General features: G+C 37.8%; 1 protein-coding gene across 1 annotated transcript; it reads right to left on the bottom strand.

Moving 5' to 3' along the window:
• Window positions 1-8,896: 8,896 nt before the first annotated feature.
• Window positions 8,897-23,593, bottom strand: LOC117317571 (lupus La protein homolog). Its single transcript, XM_033872406.1, has 14 exons — window positions 23,469-23,593; window positions 21,761-21,977; window positions 20,897-20,969; window positions 19,966-20,072; window positions 19,456-19,557; window positions 19,097-19,207; window positions 18,179-18,279; window positions 16,684-16,755; window positions 15,874-15,907; window positions 14,039-14,182; window positions 13,067-13,184; window positions 12,390-12,499; window positions 11,084-11,156; window positions 8,897-10,470 (listed from the first exon to the last, which is right to left on the bottom strand). Exons 2-13 carry the CDS (start codon window positions 21,974-21,976, stop codon window positions 11,097-11,099), a joined length of 1,248 nt encoding a protein of 415 aa, XP_033728297.1. The 5' UTR covers window position 21,977; window positions 23,469-23,593; the 3' UTR covers window positions 8,897-10,470; window positions 11,084-11,096.
• Window positions 23,594-23,613: the final 20 nt, after the last annotated feature.

Below are 23,613 nucleotides of genomic sequence, written 5' to 3'. Positions count from 1 at the left end.
ATAAAACTTTCATATAGTCAATCAACCAATCAAACTGATCGAAGTAAATGCGACACGTGAACATCAGGTTGGGAAAGCAGGGATGCTACTATCTAGAAATTCTTCAGACAAACATATATAACTGAAAGGCATCTATTCCGATGGTGAACCTTTTGACACAACTCAAAACAACAATTAAACACTATAAGAAAAACTAAATTTCTCCATCGAATGCAGGCTAGCTGGATCCACTTTAACGGAATAATGTCTTAAGAATTACTACCCTTGATATCCTCAATCATGAACATTTCATTGACTGGATGTAAGGTTCTGTTGTGTTTCAAGGTTTGTGTAACACAAGTGGTGGAGAAGTCTGAAATGGACAAGGAATCCTAAAACAGCTGTCAAAGTTGTCAAATCATGTTTGCTGCATTCGACGTCAAATGACCATGGAATACTCGCCAAACACGTAGAGTACAAAAATAACGGGTTGCCTCGTGATGGTGGTATCAGTGTCCATACAACTGCCGACAGGGTATTGTCGTACGATATACTGGTCTTGTCGACAATATCAATACGTCGGCGTTCAACAGGGGTCGGAACAGAGACATGAAGAAAGCATGTGTCTATATCTAACCCAGCCATGAGAGATTTGGCGTCGCATCCACAGCCTTGCCACGCCAATGAAACATAGATATTCTTGGTTTTAAGACCAAAACAACAACCAGGACACGATATATCCTAGTCTGACCTCCTGTCTAACTGACGGGGAAAAGATAATTGTTTTCCACCTAATTGTTAGCACACAAGACTCTTCAGCTAAAGATTGCTTCCAATTAAGTGCTTTGTTTAGTCCAGCTGAACGTTGATAAGGTGTATATATACGCTTCGATGATTCAACAGGCCTGAGAAAACGCTATTGAATGTTGCTGTTCTACCATATCAATTGTCTCCATAGTTTCAAGTAAGACATTGATGCCTTCCCTTGTTTCATCTCGTTTGAACACGTGTAATGAATTGGTCTTAGGTACATCTGATGTTTACACTGAATCACGCCAGGTTATCCGGGGCCTAGCTGTACTGTCTGTCAAATGTAACAGTTCAGGCATCAATCTTGACGGATCTTAAGATATTAATAGAGGACTTGGTTTTGTCGAGGCTCACCAGAAAGTAAGATAAGATCACTATGTCTGTCATTTTTATCTTGAAAAAAACGGTCAAACTTTTGGACCAAAAAACGAAAACGACTCTGTCATTGCATTGATTACCTGTGTTATTTGTTAACATACAAGACAATTGAAACGGATCCTCAGTATGTACAGGAATGTCTTGCATTCCCTTATCGGAAACAGAATCATTATATGTTCCAAACTCCCGTACTGTGACTATGGTAACCAGAGTTCGTGACATGGCTTACCATCTAATACCAGACCAACTTAAAGTAGAAGATTAAAACTGTGTTACCTCTGCTCCTTATGCGGACTCCCTATATATATTGCCACCTGCATCCGACAGATTGTACTGCGGGCTCCTCCATCACAACATTTCATGGGGGACTGCAAAAAGATCTCGAAGGATTTACTTGTTTAAACAAGGTGTCCCGTAGGTATGTATCACCTGTTGCTAATCTCATGTGAACCTCAGAATAAGTCCCTTTCAAATTCATTAAATTTAATAAGGCTTTAGCTTGCCCACATAGCTTATTTCGACGCCAAACTGGACATCCTTCTATCTAAGCATTTTACTGGCATTTCACGTGGGATTTGGTTACTCGGTTTCGTTTTAACATTCTTATGTCTGTTTCCAATGGCAGTGATATAATTGGTCAATGTCATTTCATGTGTTAGAGGGTAAAAGATTACCATAAGTCGGAGGTCATTAACAAGTACAATATGACCAGGTGTTATGGTAGAGTAAGCGTCTTTTGCTTCATAAACAACATCGTTCATACAAATCTACGTCAAATTAAGTTTACGTCATATTGTCAATATGATAACCAGGATGGTGACATACAAACCACTACGCATATCAGCAAGTATTGAGCACATCTGATTTTATACCGTACAACGAATTATACCATTTCAAGATGCGATCATGATGCCGGCCATTAAACGTACTCATGGTCAATGAGATCATGTTGTCGGCCTTTAAACGTACTCATGGTCAATGAGATCATGTTGTCGGCCATTAAACGTACTCATCGTCAATGAGATCATGTTGTCGGCCATTAAACGTACTCATGGTCAATGAGATCATGTTGTCGGCCATTAAACGTACTCATGGTTAAGGAGATCATGTTGTCGGCCATTAAACGTGTCCATGGTCAATGAGATCATGTTGTCGGCCATTAAACGTGCCCATGGTCAACGAGATCATGATGCCGGCCATTAAACGTGCCCATGGTCTATGAGATCATGATGTCGGCCATTAAACGTGCCCATGGTCAATGAGATCGTGTTGTCGGCCATTAAACGTGCCCATGGTCAATGAGATCATGATGTCGGCCATTAAACGTGCCCATGGTCAATGAGATCATGATGCCGGCCATGAAACGTGTCCATGGTCAATGGGATCATGTTGTCGGCCATTAAACGTGTCCATGGTCAATGGGATCATGTTGTCAGCCATTAAACGTGTCCATGGTCAATGAGATCATGATGCCGGCCATTAAACGTGTTCATGGTCAATGAGATCATGATGTCGGCCATTAAATGTGCCCGTGGTCAATGAGATCATGATGTCGGCCATTAAACGTACTCATGGTCAATGAGATCATGTTGTCGGCCATTAAACGTACTCATCGTCAATGAGATCATGTTGTCGGCCATTAAACGTACTCATGGTCAATGAGATCATGTTGTCGGCCATTAAACGTACTCATGGTCAAGGAGATCATGTTGTCGGCCATTAAACGTGTCCATGGTCAATGAGATCATGTTGTCGGCCATTAAACGTGCCCATGGTCAACGAGATCATGATGCCGGCCATTAAACGTGCCCATGGTCTATGAGATCATGATGTCGGCCATTAAACGTGCCCATGGTCAATGGGAACATGTTGTCGGCCATTAAACGTGCCCATGGTCAACGAGATCATGATGCCGGCCATTAAACGTGCCCATGGTCTATGAGATCATGATGTCGGCCATTAAACGTGCCCATGGTCAATGAGATCATGTTGTCGGCCATTAAACGTGCCCATGGTCAATGAGATCATGATGTCGGCCATTAAACGTGCCCATGGTCAATGAGATCATGATACCGGCCATTAAACGTGTCCATGGTCAATGGGATCATGTTGTCGGCCATTAAACATGTTCATGGTCAATGGGATCATGTTGTCGGCCATTAAACGTGTGCATGGTCAATGAGATCATGATGCCGGCCATTAAACGTGTTCATGGTCAATGAGATCATGATGTCGGCCATTAAATGTGCCCGTGGTCAATGAGATCATGATGTCGGCCATTAAACGTGTCCATGGTCAATGCGATCATGATGTCGGCCATTAAACGTGCCCGTGGTCAATGAGATCATGTTGTCGGCCATTAAACGTGTCCATGGTCAATGGGAACATGTTGTCGGCCATTAAACGTGCCCATGGTCAATGAGATCATGATGCCGGCCATTAAACGTGTCCATGGTCAATGAGGTCATGATGTCGACCATTAAACGTGCCCATGGTCAATGAGATCATGATGTCGGCCATTAAACGTGCCCGTGGTCAAGGAGATCATGTTGTCGGCCATAAAACGTATCCGTGGTCAATGAGATCATGATGTCGGCCATTAAACGTGCCCGTGGTCAATGAGATCATGATGTCGGCCATTAAACGTGCTCATGGTCTTCATCAACATGCTTCTCTCTAAACCTTGCGTTATAATTTTTCAGTAGTCAGCACATGTTACAGAAATCCTGACGAGAACAAGTCCTTGAATATTGATTATCAAATCGGACCTGTAAACACTGACAGGGAAAACATGAATGTTTCTATCAAGAAATGGAAAATTAAACATTGGAAAACTGAGATTTTTGCAAGGTCTGTTAAGCAGCACAATTTGTTCGCATGGGTATGTATAGTCTGTAGATCTAATTCCAACATATGTCGTCGATCAGAAATCTTATCAATCTCATGATTTCATGTTCGGTGTATTTTCTGTGGAATTTTTTGAAATGGGGAATAGTTGTGAAGAGTGGAAAAGACACTTTTATTAATTTGATGAAATTGGCAGCCCCTATCCTATCACGAAACTGGTCCAATAGTATGACCCTAGAACTCTATGGTTATTTAGAGAATTTATTAAACAGTTCATTTGATGGACGACATGGACAATGCGCCAAAACATAAACTCACTTGCCTATCGAGCAGTTAAGCCAACAAGATGCCCAGAGGACCTGTATGGTTCACGAGTTACTCAGTATGCAACATTTAAAGTCGATGTGTCATTTAAGCTAAGCGCTAAAACCTCTACATTACAATATGAGAATAGGCTAAGTGTATTAATTTCGGCAAACTGTGTATAGACCTTCAGCCCAGCATATTCCAGGTCCATATGAACCTACCCAGTTTTCATTTGACACCTATGACCTTGAAAGTATGATAGTCAAACTTGTCCATTTGAGCAAACTCAGTACCCTTTAATCCAAGGATGTTATATACTGGCCCAATATCATGTTATTGGCTTCTTGGTTATTGAGACTAAGTCGTATGAAGGTCAAGGTCATTCATTTTGACAAACTATATAGCCATCATCCCAGCATGTCACAGGTCTTACATCGGGTATCAGGACCTTTTAGTTATTGTGAGGAGGTTTGAACACTTTTGAACATTCGATCCCTGTGATATTGAATGTAGGTCATAGTCACTCGATTGAACAAACTTGTTAGTTCTCTTTCTCAGAAAACCACAGGCCCAATATCAGGTATCTGGGCTTGGTTAATGAGAAGAAAGTGTTTAAATGTGTAAGTACATTCAACCTTGGTGACTATAAATGTAGGCCAATGTCATTCATTTGAATAAACTTGGTAGCACTTCATCCCATCTTTTGACTTTCAATGTAGGTCAGTCTCAGTCATTTGAAGAAGCTTGTTAAGTCTTTCATCCCAGCATGCTAAAGGTCAAATATCAGGTCTCTGTTTTTTTTTGGAGAAATCGATAAAAGAGAGACAACGGACATCATAAACTAACAAGAATTTCATGTAACTACATATCTCGTCTGTCCAGCTTTGTCAGTATAAAAAGTTATACGAAACCTGGTCAATGAGATCATGATGCCGGCCATTAACGTGTCCATGGTCAATGGAACATGTTGTCGGCCATTAAACGTGTCCATGGTCAATGAGATCATGATGTCGGCCAGTAAACGTGCCATGGTCAATGAGATCATGATGCCGGCCATTAACGTGTTCATGGTCAATGAGATCATGATGCCGGCCATTAAACGTGTCCATGGTCAATGAGATCATGATGCCGGCCATTAAACGTGTCCATGGTCAATGAGATCATGTTGTCGGCCATTAAACGTGCCCGTGGTCAATGGGATCATGATGTCGGCCATTAAACGTGCCCATGGTCAATGAGATCATGATGCCGGCCATTAAACGTGTCCATGGTCAATGAGATCATGATGTCGGCCATTAAACGTGTTCATGGTCAATGAGATCATGATGTCGGCCATTAAACGTGTCCATGGTCAATGAGATCATGTTGTCGGCCATTAAACGTGTCCATGGTCAATGAGATCATGATGTCGGCCATTAAACGTGTCCATGGTCAATGAGATCATGATGTCGGCCATTAAACGTGTCCATGGTCAATGAGATCATGATGTCGGTCATTAAACGTGCCCGTGGTCAAAGAGATCATGATGTCGGCCATTAAACGTGTCCATGGTCAATGAGATCATGATGCCGGCCATTAAACGTGTCCATGGTCAATGGGAACATGTTGTCGGCCATTAAACGTGTCCATGGTCAATGAGATCATGATGTCGGCCAGTAAACGTGCCCATGGTCAATGAGATCATGATGCCGGCCATTAAACGTGTTCATGGTCAATGAGATCATGATGTCGGCCATTAAATGTGCCCATGGTCAATGAGATCATGATGCCGGCCATTAAACGTGTCCATGGTCAATGAGATCATGTTGTCGGTCATTAACCGTGTCCATGGTCAATGAGATCATGATGCCGGCCATTAAACGTGTCCGTGGTCATTGAGAGCATGATGCCGGCCATTAAACGTGCCCGTGGTCAATGAGATAATGCTGTCAGCCATTAAACGTGCCCATGGTCAATGAGATCATGATGTCGGCCATTAAACGTGTCCATGGTCAATGAGATCATGATGTCGGCCATTAAACGTGTCCATGGTCAATGAGATCATGATGTCGGCCATTAAACGTGTCCATGGTCAATGAGATCATGATGTCGGTCATTAAACGTGCCCGTGGTCAAAGAGATCATGATGTCGGCCATTAAACGTGTCCATGGTCAATGAGATCATGATGCCGGCCATTAAACGTGTCCATGGTCAATGGGAACATGTTGTCGGCCATTAAACGTGTCCATGGTCAATGAGATCATGATGTCGGCCATTAAATGTGTCCATGGTCAATGAGATCATGATGCCGGCCATTAAACGTGTCCATGATCAATGAGATCATGTCGTCGGCCATTAAACGTGCCCATGGTCAATGAGATCATGATGCCGGCCATTAAACGTGTCCATGGTCAATGAGATCATGTTGTCGGTCATTAACCGTGTCCATGGTCAATGAGATCATGATGCCGGCCATTAAACGTGTCCGTGGTCATTGAGAGCATGATGCCGGCCATTAAACGTGCCCGTGGTCAATGAGATAATGCTGTCAGCCATTAAACGTGCCCATGGTCAATGAGATCATGATGTCGGCCATTAAACGTGCCCATGGTCAATGAGATCATGATGTCGGCCATTAAACGTGTCCATGGTCAATGAGATCATGATGTCGGCCATTAAACGTGCCCGTGGTCAATGAGATCATGATGTCGGCCATTAAACGTGTTCATGGTCAATGAGATCATGATGTCGGCCATTAAATGTGCCCGTGGTCAATGAGATCATGATGCCGGCCATTAAATGTGTCCATGGTCAATGAGATCATGATGTCGGCCATTAAATGTGTCCATGGTCAATGAGATCATGATGCCGGCCATTAAACGTGTCCATGGTCAATGATATCATGTCGTCGGCCATTAAACGTGTCCATGGTCAATGAGATCATGTTGTCGGTCATTAAACGTGTCCATGGTCAATGAGATCATGATGTCGGCCATTAAACGTGTCCGTGGTCAATGAGATCATGATGTCGGCCATTAAACGTGTCCATGGTCAATGAGATCATGTTGTCGGTCATTAAACGTGTCCATGGTCAATGAGATCATGATGCCGGCCATTAAACGTGTCCATGGTCAATGAGAGCATGATGCCGGCCATTAAACGTGCCCGTGGTCAATGAGATCATGTTGTCGGCCATTAAACGTGCCCATGGTCAATGAGATCATGATGCCGGCCATTAAACGTGCCCATGGTCAATGAGATCATGATGCCGGCCATTAAACGTGTCCATGGTCAATGAGAGCATGATGCCGGCCATTAAACGTGCCCGTGGTCAATGAGATCATGTTGTCGGCCATTAAACGTGCCCATGGTCAATGAGATCATGATGTCGGCCATTAAACGTGCCCATGGTCAATGAGATCATGATGTCGGCCATTAAACGTGCCCGTGGTCAATGAGATCATGATGCCGGCCATTAAACGTGTCCATGGTCAATGAGATCATGATGTCGGCCATTAAACGTACTCGTGGTCGATGAGATCATGATGCCGGCATTAAACGTGCCCATGGTCAATGAGATCATGATGTCGGCCATTAAACGTGTCCATGGTCAATGAGACCATGTTGTCGGCCATTAAACGTGTCCATGGTCAATGAGATCATGATGCCGGCCATTAAACGTGTCCATGGTCAATGAGAGCATGATGCCGGCCATTAAACGTGCCCGTGGTCAATGAGATCATGTTGTCGGCCATTAAACGTGCCCATGGTCAATGAGATCATGATGTCGGCCATTAAACGTGCCCATGGTCAATGAGATCATGATGTCGGCCATTAAACGTGTCCATGGTCAATGAGATCATGATGTCGGCCATTAAACGTGCCCGTGGTCAATGAGATCATGATGCCGGCCATTAAACGTGTCCGTGGTCAATGAGATCATGATGCCGGCCATTAAACGTGTCCATGGTCAATGAGATCATGATGTCGGCCATTAAACGTACTCGTGGTCGATGAGATCATGATGTCGGCCATTAAACGTGCCCATGGTCAATGAGATCATGATGTCGGCCATTAAACGTGCCCATGGTCAATGATATCATGATGCCGGCCATTAAACGTGTCCATGATCAATGAGATCATGATGCCGGCCGTTAAACGTGCTCGTGGTCAACGAGAAGGCTGTGTTGAGATGTCAACTATGTGATCTAAATGTATCTATATATACAAAGTTTGGTTAAAGTTTAACTGATTCTATTTGAGCTAAGGGTTTGTTTGTTTTTGTTTAACATCCTATTAACAGCCAGGGTCATTTGAAGATGTGCCAGGTTTTGGAGGTGGAGAAAAACCATCGGCCTATGGTCAGTACCATATAGGATCATGCACCACATGGGTTTCTAACTCGAAGCCCAGAGGTGGAGGGCTAGTGATAAAGTGTTGGAACACCTTAACCACTCGGCCACCATGGCCCCTTGAGCTAAGGGACTTAACACTAATATTTAAGGTGAAAGGTTGACGACGGCACCATCTGTGCCAGAAAAGTAACACCGAAGTCTTGTTTTATGCAGGTGAGACAAAAAAAAACAAGACAAAAAGTCACCTTTTCAGCATTTTATTTTATGACCGATGAATGTAAAACAATTAACATATGACGGATGAACGTATTGTATCTGTTAAGGTTTTATAACTGTGTATCAATCAAAGTATACACATCTATTTAGCAGACATTTTGCTGATGAAATATTAGAAAGTTAGTAAAAGTTAAAAATTGTTATTTAAAAAATAAATTTGCTCCCATCCATGTCAAGAAAAATCTTCCTGAATGAAAATATTTTCAGTTTTTCTTTATCTCTTTTGTATGCTTGTATGAAATGAAACAAACCTGTCTATATAGACCACACAAAGAAGCAGAGAAATGTGGCCCTAATAGACAGGTGGCATTTACATTTTAATAAATGTTATTATGTGATAAATTGTGTGAAATTCAGATTCTAAACATATGACCTTAGCAGATATTTCTTCCTTAAATATACAGTCACATGCATCATTTCTAGATAGTTTTTTTTCTTCGATTTAGTCACATGTGGCCTTTGTATAAAAATTCATATACAATGACTTAATGACACATCAGAGTTATTGCAGTAAAACATCTACCCTACCCCGGACTCCAGTTTTTGTTTAGGGGCAACACCTATAGAATTTCTTTGGATAATTTCCTTTATATGTAATAGAATAGGTTGTAAACCCAACCATGGACAGAAGCGATTCATTCTGGAGTCGTGGCGTCAGGAAGATGTTTTAATGGAATAGCCCTCAGTAGCAGATGGTCTTTACAGACCTTACATACACCTTTAAGACAGATCAGACTGTAACCTTATGACAGTGAGACGGTATAATATCTAGCTTCAAAATACACATTTCATGTACAAAATACCTAGATCTGTTTGTCTACATTCAACATAGACAAATTGCACATATTTTCCCAAATCTCACACCAAAAGACATCCAGAACCTAACACGAGGGTTTAACATATTGGATTTATGCGAAAACAATTTTTAAACAAGTTTCACAAAAGTCTTATGCGATGGAAATGGATCTAAAATTCATGTTATCCTTTATTCAAACACAACATGTACAATTACACATTTTTCTTACATTTATTTTAGATAATAATAATACACTCACAAATGTTGCCTTGGAAATGACACTGCAATACCCTCACAATTTTCATCACAACATGTTATGAATTATATTAAATATTATATGTAAAGATGTTTATCACTGCATAGCTTAATGTTGTGCATGTGATAAAATGTTTTAAAATAAATGATAAAACAGTTCAAGATCAGATAAAATCTTCCTAGAATCGCTAACTTAGCTACTATAGAAAATGTTCACAATTAACTTGCCCTGTTTTGGGTCAAAACATTTCTATTTCTAAATGTTTGAGGTTTTTTTTTCATGAATCCGGTTCTATCCTCCATGTTTTGTGTGGATCTTCATGAATTTTGTGAATGTAAATGACAGACACCTGGGACTAGAATGCAATGAATTGTCTCTCTTTGTCACGTTTCTGCCATTTTAAGTTTTCTCCATTCCAAACCTCCATACTTAGACCACAGCATGGACAAGCTTTGAGGAACAAACATCAAATATTTTTTCTACATACCTGCAAAAAAACAAATTAAAAGATTTAATGCAACAACAAACAAATTTATTTTATATGAGAGAAAGCCAGATTTAATTTGAAATACAAGCTCTTCCGAAACACCAGGTCTTGTTCTTGTAATTGTTAAGGGTCTCCATGCAAATCTATATTTTTTTTTCACATTTTGCTCTTGTTTTATTGATCTTGAGTTAAAGTTATGGTTTCATTATCATGTTGGTATTCTCTGTTACACTTAAAAAGTTTTTATCACAAAACATTAAGCATAACAATTAAATTAAATTGTTCCACCTCGAAACAATCGCTCACAAGGCATAGTCATTCTCTTATGCTAATTTGTAATTGAGTACAACGTCATTTCTGTTCAAAAGGGCACGCTTGTGCACAATTTTAAATTGTTTTTGTAAGTTACGACAGGGTGAATATGGCGTAAAGATACGCAAGCTTTTTGCGTAACTTACGATCGTTCGTAATTGACAAAGTTTTTTTATGAAACGCTTAGTAATTCATAAATGTGAAAATTTTGTAAGTTACGAAGCTTTGTGAAATGATACCATGGACTTATTACCAGAAAAAATACATGTAATGCTGAAGGACCTGGAAACCAAATACTTACAAACGTATTCCTTTCATTCATCATTGTCGCTGTCTGCACCATCATCCTCTTTGCTTTCTTTCCTTCTTTTTTCCTACAGAAAAGATTACAGAGAAACATGAGAAAACTGATCAGAAGTCAAAGCTTTTCTACAAAGCATACAAAGGGAACAAACACAATGAACAATGCCCAACAATGCCATATATGGTTTAAGAGTGGAGATCCCAATGGTTTCAAAGATATATCAAAGAAACTAAGTCTCTAGGGGTGGGGAAAGACCCCAGGGCCTATTTTTTACATCATGATTGTGTTTATCTCTTGATGTCCAGCAATGCTATATATGGTTTTGGGATGGGGATCTCCAGGGTTTAAACTAGTAGTAATTTAAAGGATGTAGCTCAATTTCCCCTATTTGGCCCCGTCCCTGGCCCCAAGGGAGCCACACCCTCCTTTTACACAACTTTCGATCATATTTGCCAAATGGTGCTCCAGAATGAATTTCATCAAAATCCATTCAGGTGTTCAGGACAAGCTGTGGTTTAAAGGATTAACCTCAATTTTCCATTAATGGGCCCCATCCCTCCGGTCCCAGGGGAGCCACACCCTCTGTTTATATGTTTGATCTCCTTTGCCCAATAATGCTCCAGACGAAATTTTATCAAAATCCATTTAAGCATTCAGGAGTAGTAGGGATTTTAAAGATTTACCTCAATTTTCCCTACTATGCCCCACCCCTCCGGCCTCAAGGGATCCACACCCTCCGTTTATACAACATTTGATCCCCTTTGCCCAATAATGCTCCAGACCAAATTTCATCAAAATCCATTCAAGTGTACCGAGGCATCCTAAAAGACGGTACCTATGGTTGCCTTATTGAAAGTGACACAAGTCAAAATTTCAGGTATGATCAAATGTGAACCAAACACAATCATTTGAAGTTTTGATGTACCGCTTAATCACAGCAACATAGCTGTCTGAAATCAGTTCACAACTGATTATCAATAGTTATCAGGTCTTTATCTACCAGTCATCGTCTTTCTCATCTACTTGGGGAGCGTACAGCGCGCTGGAGCTGTCATTCGCCACTTACAGTCAACACATGACAGTTCTAGCAAAGCCCTATCATATACTCAGCCGAGGCAAATGGAGCACCATGGATTCAATTATCTTATTCAAGGATCAAACAGACTCCATAATGGGACTCAAACTAACAATATCTTCCAATCATCAGCCCAGTGTACCACTAGAAATTCATGACTCCTTAATATAAGTCCAGTCTCAATGTGATTCTCATTTCAATAAGCTCGTTAAGATTTGAAGATTGTACCTTTGGTCCCCTCCAGTTGCTTGGCCCTCTTTTACGTCCTTGTCTGTTTTGTGCCCGTCTTTCGGCGAGTTCATCAAATATCTTTCTCCAGTGTTCTAATTCTGCATCACCTGAGTAAAAAAAAAAACATCACAAAATCACTTTCTCAAGAACATCAGATTCAAATAATTATTATATTCATATCAAGATGAAATTGAACACACACATCTAGACAACACAAGAATTCAACAGAAGTGGATGTGTAATCTGCTCAGCAAGTTGGGTGATTACGAGAGCTATTGCAAAAAGAGATTTTCTATTTATAGTGAAAGTGACCTTCCGACCTTTGAGCTTTGGACCTGAAAAGCAATCCCAAGTAAGCACTTTTGGTAAAGAAGATCTGCTTTTTGCAGGCGACACAAAAATGATATAACCTATATTACTAGATACACAAGAGGTTTTATTTTAACATAATTGTTTCATTGCCTATTTAGCATCAGGATTGGGTGCACATAGTACAACATATTCAAAGCCACAATTCAAATACACAATAATTGGATATATTAATAAGAAGCAATTTCTCATGTGCTCAAGATGCATTTCATTACATGTATTCCTAGAACAGATTTAATTTGGATCAAGTTTATTTTTAAATCTGCCTCCAGATTTTGGACAGCATCGCAATGATTATCATTTACCTTCCAGTACATCACAAGTGACTTCGTCCTCATTGATAACAATCTTGTCCTCGTTAGCTTTCTTTGCTGCCTCAAGACCTTCCACAGCTTTGTTCTCGCCTTCAAATCTCACCCATGCCTAAAACAAACTCACTCATTCAACAAGTTTTGTCTTCAAATCTAACAATAATAAAGAGTTAGAGAAACTTATAAATAAGATTTAAATTCAAATCATAGTCAAGTGTAACCTTTGAACCACTGACCAGGTTTAGAGCTTGATGCTGACATACTATAGTTTAGATACAGCCAAACCTGTTAAAGGGTTTCATGAAATATCTTGTACACAGAATTTACATGAGATGGACAGACATGACAGGACACATAGATAGATGTATGATTATACAAAAGCATTTCTGATATATCTCATTCTATTTGGTGATGAATACCGTACGAAACAACAGGGTAGTTTCGAAAATCTTATAGAGAATAGAAACTAAGGTAATTCATATGATAATTATTATTTACAAGAGCATTTTGCTCATAAACAAGGTTTGATATAATACTTCGTTCGAATGCTGTAGTGAAATATTTTCTCAAATAACTGTAGAAGTAGAATCTGTTACATGCATGTGTTTCAAATTAATAAATCTCTTGGCAAGGCAATTAATAAAACTGAGATGTCTGTCTCATCCTGAGATTAATATTAAATCAATGTCAAACATTTAGGCTACATGCTCATACCATATTTATCCTAAAATAAGCCTGGACTACCGACAAACTGACTCTGAATAGTGGTGGTGTTGTTGAAGGATGATAAAACAGAATTTTCTCCCCGATTTATTGAACCACAATAAATAAGCACCGGTAGGCTTAATACTAAGCATCAGAGTTTTGCTTGATAAACACAATCAGAAAAAAACTAACCTCTTTGTCTCCTTTGTCAAAGTCTATCCAAGCAAGTTTTGCTTGATAAACACAATCAGAAAAACTAACCTCTTTGTCTCCTTTGTCAAAGTCTACCCAAGCAATCGTCCCAAAGTCTGAGAAATAATTCTTAAGGTGTTCCCTCTCTGTTTCCTCGCCTTTGATTCCGCTGACATGAAGAACTGTTCCTTTAGTAATGGTATCCTTTAGTTTCTACAATAAACAGGTAAAGCTTAATTAACAATAAACTTAATTGACATTAAACTTAATTGACAATAAACTTAACAATAAACATTATTGACATTTAACTTTATTGACAATAAACTTAACAATAAACTTTATTGACATTAAACTTAATTGACAAGAAACTTAATTGACGATAAACTTCACAATAAACTTTATTGACATTTAACTTACCGTAAATATTCGGGTATAGTGCGCACTCGCGTATAGTGCGCAGGTACGTTTTTGAGGTTCATTTTCAAAAAAAAAAAAAAAAAAAAAATTTTTTTTCAATATTCAACTGAGCGGTAGAAATCTAGATGAATTCTAAAGCATGAGATGATAGGAATTTGTAACTTATGAAAGCTTATTTACCACATTTAATTGGAATCACCGGTCAGATTTGACACATTGGATTGACAGGTTGTTTACATTATACCGCGAAAGGCCTAGTCAGCTTGCAAATTGTAGCGGTCCCATCTACGCCGTTGTACAAACAAAATAATTAATCCTACCCTCAATTACCTTGTGATTTTCACGCAGGTATGATCTCTTACAAGTGTTGTCTGTCCACGAACATACAAAGCTAATTAAGCTCAATTATAACAAGATTGACTAGTAAGCTGACTGCTACGTAATGTAACACAGGCCGCCATTTTGTATACAGTACGGAAACAAGTCTGCTGTCGTCGTGCTGGTCACAACTTTTATGTCAATGAATTAACATATGTAATGGATAAATCTACAGTGCAGACAATAAATAAGAGTACCCCGGTAGTTTTCACAGTCAGATCGTATTTTATATGGCCAGTTGGTCAGTGACTGCCGCATGAGATCAAGGCATTAGTGTTACCCTTGCCTAATTGCGCATGCGTGCTGTTACAGCTTCCGTAAATAAACAAGTTGAACGTTATCAGTTTCTGGCAGCACTCTGGATTAATAAGATGATTAATTTAGAAGTATGAAATAACTAAGTACTGCTATATCATTTCAAGTTTTGTTTGATGTTAATTGAGATGTTATACATCGTTTTGGACCTGAATACGGGAACATGCTCAAGTGAGATCGTATGTACGGAACGTGTGGCTCACGATCGCGATCGACTTAGATAAATCCACGTAAAAATCCACGTAATTGCTGATAAATACACAATTTCAAGGAATTAAACATCAAAATAACTATTCATTTCTTTGATTATTTGTTAACTATTACTTTCTAAATGCTTTATATATGTAATATATATATATATATAAGTATTAAATCAATCCTGCTGTGAAAGGAAACGATCACAAATCTCAGTCAAATCACATTCATTCTGACTGGGAAAAGGCTTGTACTTGCGTATAGTGCGCAGTGGTCTTTTTCACTTGTCAATTTTTGAAAAAAAGTGTGCACTATACGCGAATATTTACGGTAATTGACAAGAAACTTAATTGACAAGAAACTTAATTAACAGTAAACTTCATTGATTTCTACAGTAGCTTGCAATCCGCTACAGTTGTAAAACATTAATATTTATGAACATCTTTTCCCCAAAAACATCTGTTTTCTGTTACTAAGCAGATAAGAGCTCATGAAGTACAAGATTTAGATGTAATTATATGTTGGGTATTTCTGTGAGAAGTAGTGAATATACTGTCGTAGCATCTTAACAACTTGAACACAATATGATTCTTTCCTACCTCTCTCTCTTCTGCACGACGTTTTAATTCCTCTCTACAAAATGGAAAATATTTTATTAGGTAAAAATGAACAATGAAGGAAGTATTATTGAATAAAGAAACATATAATACAGGTTCTTGAAGGTCATGATTAAATATGAATATTAAATATTCTTTTCAATGTTGTCACTATTTCTTCGTTAAAAAATGATGTTGGAATTCAGTTGAAATTTTACAATTAATGATCTGACAGTTGTATCTGATAAATTGTACCCAATTGCCAGGCTATCAATATTTTATTAATATTAAACATATTATATATATATTAAAGCCTTTTGATGAGGTTGATACATAGTTTTATTAACATGAAAAAAATATCAATACAATTGATTCATACTTAATGTATTGTTAGCTAATGTTTATCATTTTGTACATTGTTTTTGAAAAAGTTGCTTGGCAATCTTGTCAAGAATGGGTAAGGCAAAGTGTAAATTTAATTTTAAGGTCACATATAGGTATGTTTAAGCTTTATTTATCATATATCATTGGAATAATAAAAGAACTATTGTTATTCCTGCCATTTAAGAAATTGAAAAATGAAAGCACAAATCTTAAATCTTTCTTTCTCTTCCCATCTTTGGTTCTTTCATCGAGTGAATGGAAAGTGAAAGTACAAATTAGAAACTTTCTTACTCAGGTACTCCATTCTTTGATTCAGTCATTAAGTGAATGGAAAGTGAAAGTACAAATTAGAAACTTTCTTACTCCTCCATTCTTTGGTTCAGTCATTATTAAGTGAATGGAAAGTGAAAGTACAAATCAAAAACTTACTCTTCCTTTCTTTGGTTCTGTTCCAGTCTCATTTTCTTCCTTTCGTCTTGCTTCTGACTGAAGTAGAGCTGCCTGCAAAAGATATTTCATTCTGACATTTTGGTTCTGTAAGGCTGTCCTATATTTGTGTTTACTGCAAAAGTTACAAACCTTATTTTACAACCAACAAGAGCTCTGCAAGCAGGCGCACCCATGACACGCCCCTCACTTGAAAAGCTACCACAGGAATATGTAGCGCCGTTGACGTGCTATAATAATCCCTAATACATATTGAACATAATTGCTTCTCGTTATAGTGAACAAAATATTAGAGGAATGGAATTAGAAATAGAAAACTTCTCAAATTTTCTACACAATGCTCATATTTGGCAATAAATGGGGCATAACTCTGGTAAAAATAATCACAAAATTCTGTAACACGAACTCGCTTGACCTATTGTGCCATATAATATTTGTAGCAAGTTTCATAAATATCTGTTGATAAATAAAGGCTAGAGAGGGCTAAGAAGGGAAAGTGAATGGACGGAGGTACAGACAGCGCAGGGTTTACCATAATATGACCGTCACTGACGGGCGTATAAAAACTCAAAAAGTTAAATCATCTCTTTTTCCTTTTAAATTTGAAGTGAATTTAAATAGCAATCATTCTATTATGCTCCACCTCTCATTTTATATGTAACTTTCATTTTTATTAGCTCTCGTTTCTTTTTCTTTTATTTTAAATTAAGGACTTGGAACCCTTCAAATGCATTCTTTTTACAAACAGTATAAAATATTGAAATGTTACCGAAAAATGTATTTCATAACTGAATTGGTTTGGTTCGTTTTTGTTTAACGTCCTATTAACAGCCAGGGTCATTTAAGGACGTGCCAGGTTTTGGAGGTGGAGGAAAGCCGGAGTACCCGGAGAAAAACCACCGACCTATGGTCAGTACCTGGCAACTGCCCCACGTAGGTTTCGAACTCGCAACCCAGAGGTGGAGGGCTAGTGTTAAAGTGTCAGGACACCTTAACCACTCGACCACTGCGGCCCCTCATAACTGAATAACTAAATTCCAGCCCGCTAGTTATCAGATGGTGCAGTTTACAATTATCAATTATGGATGTTTGGTGAGGTTGATATGTTGTTTTACTAACCAGGTAGAATCAATATTAATTGATGGCCAAGTCTGAGGTTAATATTTTAGATTCTCCCAGGTCAGTATAACACCGACGGAATCAAAGGTCCTTGATTTATATATTAGATATGAAACTTGTTTGCAAAAGGGAGTGATTGTATTATATTGATCTTGATAACAGGAAAACTTCATTGGTGTATACTGGAAGTCACGATGGTTATGACATCATGAACGCAATACTAGTACCAATGTTTCTCAACGTAAGAAACATCTGGTCAATATCTCAAAATATAACCTTGATGTGACCATGTTTTATCCAGTGAGAAGTGAGGAAAATCTTACCCTATCTGATAATACAAATTTACATTATGACTTACTTTGACATGCGTTTAAGAGGAGCATCTTGAAATTTGACTTCATCCATGGCCAGAAATTTGTCTGCATCACTCTGAGATTTGAATACAACAAAAACAGATCCCTGAAAAGAAAACGATACTTCTGATTCAAATGAGGCAAAATTCTTAACCTGGTGTTGTGATTGGTTGAATGTTTTGTTTTTTTTGTTTTGGAATTCATACAAGTCTCAAGGTCACAACTACAACAGCTGTGTAACTTACGCAGACATTTTATGTAAATAATATCACATATACCCAATATAAAACTAAAAGAATGTACATAGGTTTTTTTTAGGAATTTCTTTCTCAAATAGAGAACCCTATTAAATACTAGCCCTAATATACTGTTCAGCTAGGGAAGTTCTTTTTAGCTCGATTGATTGAGCACACAACTAGCAAGGGTTGTTCCAGGAAAACATATAAGGGACAGGTGGAAGGCACTTTAATAAATTACATGTGGTGGGATGGGTTTAAAATTAAAATCACATCTATGGGTTGGTGGAGTTTGAAATAAACTGATTCTGTTGTTGGGATGTGATTTTACGAAATTTTTACATTAAAATTGATTTTATACAAGGGTACTGTTCACAAAAAAAGGGGGAAATGTGGAGGGTCATCAAAACTTTTAAATCACTTCTATAGGTGGGTCAAAGTGCCCTCCCCGTCCCTTATATGTTTTCCTGAAACAACTGTAATCCAGAGATCCCGGGTCCGATCCCCGGGTATTGAAATAAATTTAATTGATTATAATCTCTGCTACATAGAAATCCAGATATAACAGACAGATCAACAATGAACGAGGAACACAACATATAGCATATCCATTAGCTCATCTGGTCTGTGAACTAACAAAATAGTGTTTCTATAAAACTTGATAAGACATGATATCAAAACACTGACCTTGAATTTCTTATTTGCATCTCGTCTCATTTGAACTGTATCCACATGACCATGTCCTTCTTCAAAGAAGCTAATAATTTTATCCAATGAAATATTAGCAGGAAATCCTTTCTGAAAAATAAAATCTTAAGTGTTAGGATCTAAGTTTTGAAAATGCTGGACCATTTAATTATCTTTAATATTATTTAACCATGGTGAAATGCCCTGTTATACAACTTGCTAGGACAATTATTCGCATCGATCAACATGAATCAACAAACAAGAAACTCGGTCATGGATTGAATTAATTATTTTGGCCAATTAAGAGGCTTCTGATTCAGGCTACAAGAAAATCAGTGGTGATTTAAGCCAATACCTACAGCGTATATAGTCTTTTTTTGTAGTTCAGAGCGTCTGTCTTCTGTATTCTCTGGGAGAGGTTTATCTGGTGACCTCCTCATATACACACCATCTTTGCTGACCTGAATCAAACATATAATCAACAAGCTTTTTTATTTAACTTAATTCAACTTCATTACACTTCTAACACAATCAGCAGATATGGAGATGATTTTACAAAAATCTTCTCGTAGAATTTACAGATTTAAGTTAATACATTAGAACAATCACCATTTGGAGAGACATTTCCAACTATATATCAAAAACTTCAGTTTACAACAATCGCAAAACAACTTTTTATTGTCAAATATTATTAATGCATAAATCCCTTTTGGCTTAAATGGAAGCATACAAGTTGTACTGTGGAAGGGAACCATGGAAAACCCATTTGGTCGGGCAGGTGACACATGTACCATCATAGACCGGAGATCTAGCTAGTTATATTGTAAACTAAATCCAGACATTCTCTCAACAGGTTTTATTGACTATACCTCCAGAAGTCCTGATTCAGATTTCCTTATGGCTGTCGCTATCATCTTTAGATTGGATGTTAACTGCTTCAATCTGTTGAATTTTGTCATTATAGCAAGTGACACCCCTGAATTTGTGTTAAGGTACAAGTGGAGATAAAAATGTTACAAATCTCACATTTCCTAAATTCCTTATGCTAACATGTGAACTTGTCATATTTGAAAGAGGGAATCAATGCAGAGATTTCTTTAAATTTGTTTTCCAAGTTCAGGTTCCAATGAATTGGAAATTTTCACAAAGCTAAATATGAAATTGAGACAGGAGGCCCGTGTCATCTTCTCATCTACACAGGCAAAATGTCTCGAGTAATTTGACCTGAAAATGTTTTGCCCTGTAATCGACCTGAATTGACGTGAAGACATTTTTCCTGTGTAAACATCTTCTCATTCATAAACACTTGACATGTTTTTTTAATTTCATCTGCATTAAATTTCATCCCATCCCCTGGGGACATAAAGTACTGAAGTAATATTTTGAGCGGATTTACAATATAATGTTATAATTGTAATTGTGTCTACAAGCAAGATTAAAACAGTTTTGCCTCCCACAAAAATATGAAAATACATATGTACAGCAAATAAAAGTGGTGAAAAACTGACATTCAAATAACTTCCATTAAATCTTATTTTATAAAATGATATGTCAGTTTTAAAACAGTGTTAAGAAATTTACACTAAATATTTCCAGTTCAGCTCAACAAAAAAAAAACAATCTTTTGGTCCATATTTGATACGCTGTCTGAATAGCATTTACAACTAAGGCACACAGCACATTGTCATTTAAACAGTTGGTATAATGATGACCTCAGCTGTTAATAGGACGTTAAACAAAATAAACCAAACCAAACCAAATATACATCATAATGTTATATGTGTGTGATTTGAAGGATACATCCATCTGCCTCCTCTCTGATCTGTTCCTGAAGAAAACGATCCCTTGGTAGATTCATGTCTCCAAAGTAATACTGAAAATAAAAATTGTATCGTGTAATATAAATGGGCAATGACCCAGACACATTCAAATTACCTGCAATTTTAGCCATTTGCATCATAATTGATATTAACAGTATTTTTTCAACCTGTTGTATCACTGTTAATTGCACATTTTGTTCTCAAATATAACCAAAATAAAAGAGAGTTTTCCTCAGTTGATATTGAAATAGGATGTACCTTTGTATTTCATTTACTTTGTTCTTTTTATAAATTATGTATACATGGATGGAAAATCAATGGCATTTATACTTTTAATTGATATTACCCTAAGAATTGTATAATTCCATTATTCTGATTTTCATCAATTCAAAGAACCAATGACATAATAATATTATTTATATGTATATATATAAATGTGTGCAAAGTTTTCTTGATTTATACATTTGATTCAGGCTTACAGACACATCAGAAATATATATTTTGTGATAATATTAATTTTCTTTAAACTTAAATGTTGACAGAAAATAATGTCTTCCTTCTTCAAAGCTGTTTGATGGAGATCTAGAGGAGGGCCTAGGATTTCTTGTCCGTCTCTTGCAAAAATTGCAGAACAATTTATAGCAACTTATATAAATCACTTGTTAGCACGGATGGAAGCATTGTGGGAGGAAACAGGACTACCCAGAGAAAAGCTGTGGTCGAGCAGATGACCCCCTACAGCTGTTCACTGCTTAATGATTTTTTTTTCTCTTAAGTGTATTTGGTGGTGGTGGTGGGGAGGGGGTCCTAAAGGAGGGAAGGGAGGATCGTCTGTACTTCTTACCTCTAGCTGCTTGATGATTTTTTTCTCTAGGGAATTTGGGGGTCCTAAAGGGGGTAGGGGAGGATCTTCGGGGATCACAGCATATGTTCCGATTGTTTCTTTAACTTGTTCATTTTCTTTCTCTTTCCCGTTAACTTTGTCACCATCATCAGTTGCTTTGGTGGTATCGGTCTGCTTGACTTCACTCATTTCTGAGTCACCTTCAGCAGTGGCCATCCTACAGCATAAAGAACATTTGCTTATTGAGTAAGACGGGCCTAGTCAATTGTTAAGTTAAAACATAAAAGTTCACATGAAAGAATTTCATTTCTATTTTTGGATTTTTAGATGATAGTAATGCATTGATATAAATTGTCATTCTATACCTAGCACAAAGTTAGATAACAGAAATGAAAAGTTCATGTGTGTCACATGATTGGTTATTGGGCATGCATTTAATGTTAAAAATATGATGCCTTTTTTGTACATAAATAATACATATAAAATGTGTTTCTATTTCAAAGTATCCTGCACTTGAGTACTTACTCAAAGTAGGAAATGTTACTCAAACCACAGGTACTTCTGAACAAGATTATGATGTTTTTAATCAAAATGTCACATTATACTATAGACAAGTAATTATATATATAAATTGTTGTACATGTATTACAATCGCATGCTTAATTTGTAATAAAAAATATATCTTACCTTGGCCTTATAAAAACTAAGGCCAAGGTACGATATATATTATTTAACAAATTAAGTGTGGCACCCTGTTAATTTTGGTTATTTTAACTGAATCACTTTTATAACTGTTCGTTGTGTTGTATTTGTGCTGTTCGTATCCCACGTCGTGTTTGTGGCTGTTAGGTAAATGTTCTGTACTCGTCGTGTGATTGTCACGCAGTGTGTATCCTATGCTGTGTTACAGGTAGCTGTCAGTTATGTGCTTTGTATGTGTGGTTCGTGAATGTCCGGAGAGTATGTTCGTGTGATGTATGTTTGTAATAAACTGGTTTGACCACTGACGGACAGGACAGGGCAGGACATGCGCAATGCGTTTCTTCTTCTTTCTTTCTATCCCTTTTTGGCGCTCTTTCCCCAGTTCCACTCTGTACATTGGTCAGAGAAGACGGTCATTCTTATGCCAACTTTTCATACATTTTGTAAATACGTCCTGGGCACCACATGCCAAGGACTTTTCTGCCTGTACTTATCAATATGTGCAAGTAAACATGTGAACAGAAGCTCCTGCCGTTTATTATCTATTGCCAAGGCCCCTCCCAACTGAAAATCCGACTTTGTTATATAAGCATGCGATTGTTATACAATAATTTACTCGTCTATAATGTAATATTTTGATTAAAACATCATAATCATGTCCACAACTTCACAAGTACTGTATACAATCTTTCAACACTGCCACAGCTGGCTGACCATCTCTTCATTTCTAACAAAGGTTTTAAAATTCTGCAAAAATGCAAATCGTAATAATTATAAAGAAACGCCTGTATTTTCTAATAACTGAAATCGTGTCGAAGGTAGAGGCAACAAAGCAAAGGTAACTTTCGATTTCCACGATTCGGCAATATTACCCCCCGTCCCCGATTCAACATTTCAAAACAAAACCTGAAATATTACACGTTTTCTATTATGTGTAACAGTTATTTTGGAATATACATAGCCACAAAAAGTAAATAAATTTCGGGTGTGCATACTGTGTGCTTACCTGTACGCTTTTGCTTTGTTGTTGTGAAATATATGGAAGTACGTTCTAAAATTATGTTGTTACACAGGCAAACCACGTTTTTGCGTCAGACACGTGCGCATGCGACTGTACTGCTTCCGGTTCCTTCGCACTGGAACTAATATAT

Source organism: Pecten maximus, chromosome 19, assembly GCF_902652985.1.
Source record: "Pecten maximus chromosome 19, xPecMax1.1, whole genome shotgun sequence".
Taxonomy (NCBI): domain Eukaryota; kingdom Metazoa; phylum Mollusca; class Bivalvia; order Pectinida; family Pectinidae; genus Pecten; species Pecten maximus.
This window is presented reverse-complemented; position numbering and strand designations above follow the sequence as displayed.

Coding starts and splice junctions, on each gene's coding strand:
- LOC117317571 (XM_033872406.1), bottom strand. CDS start 21,976: ATGGCCACTGCTGAAGGTGACTCAGAAATGAGTGAAGTCAAGCAGACC. Junction 20,970..21,760: donor AAATCATCAAGCAGCTAGAG/GTAAGAAGTACA, acceptor TTTTATTTTCAG/TATTACTTTGGAGACATGAA. Junction 13,185..14,038: donor TTGACAAAGGAGACAAAGAG/GTTAGTTTTTCT, acceptor AGTTTGTTTTAG/GCATGGGTGAGATTTGAAGG.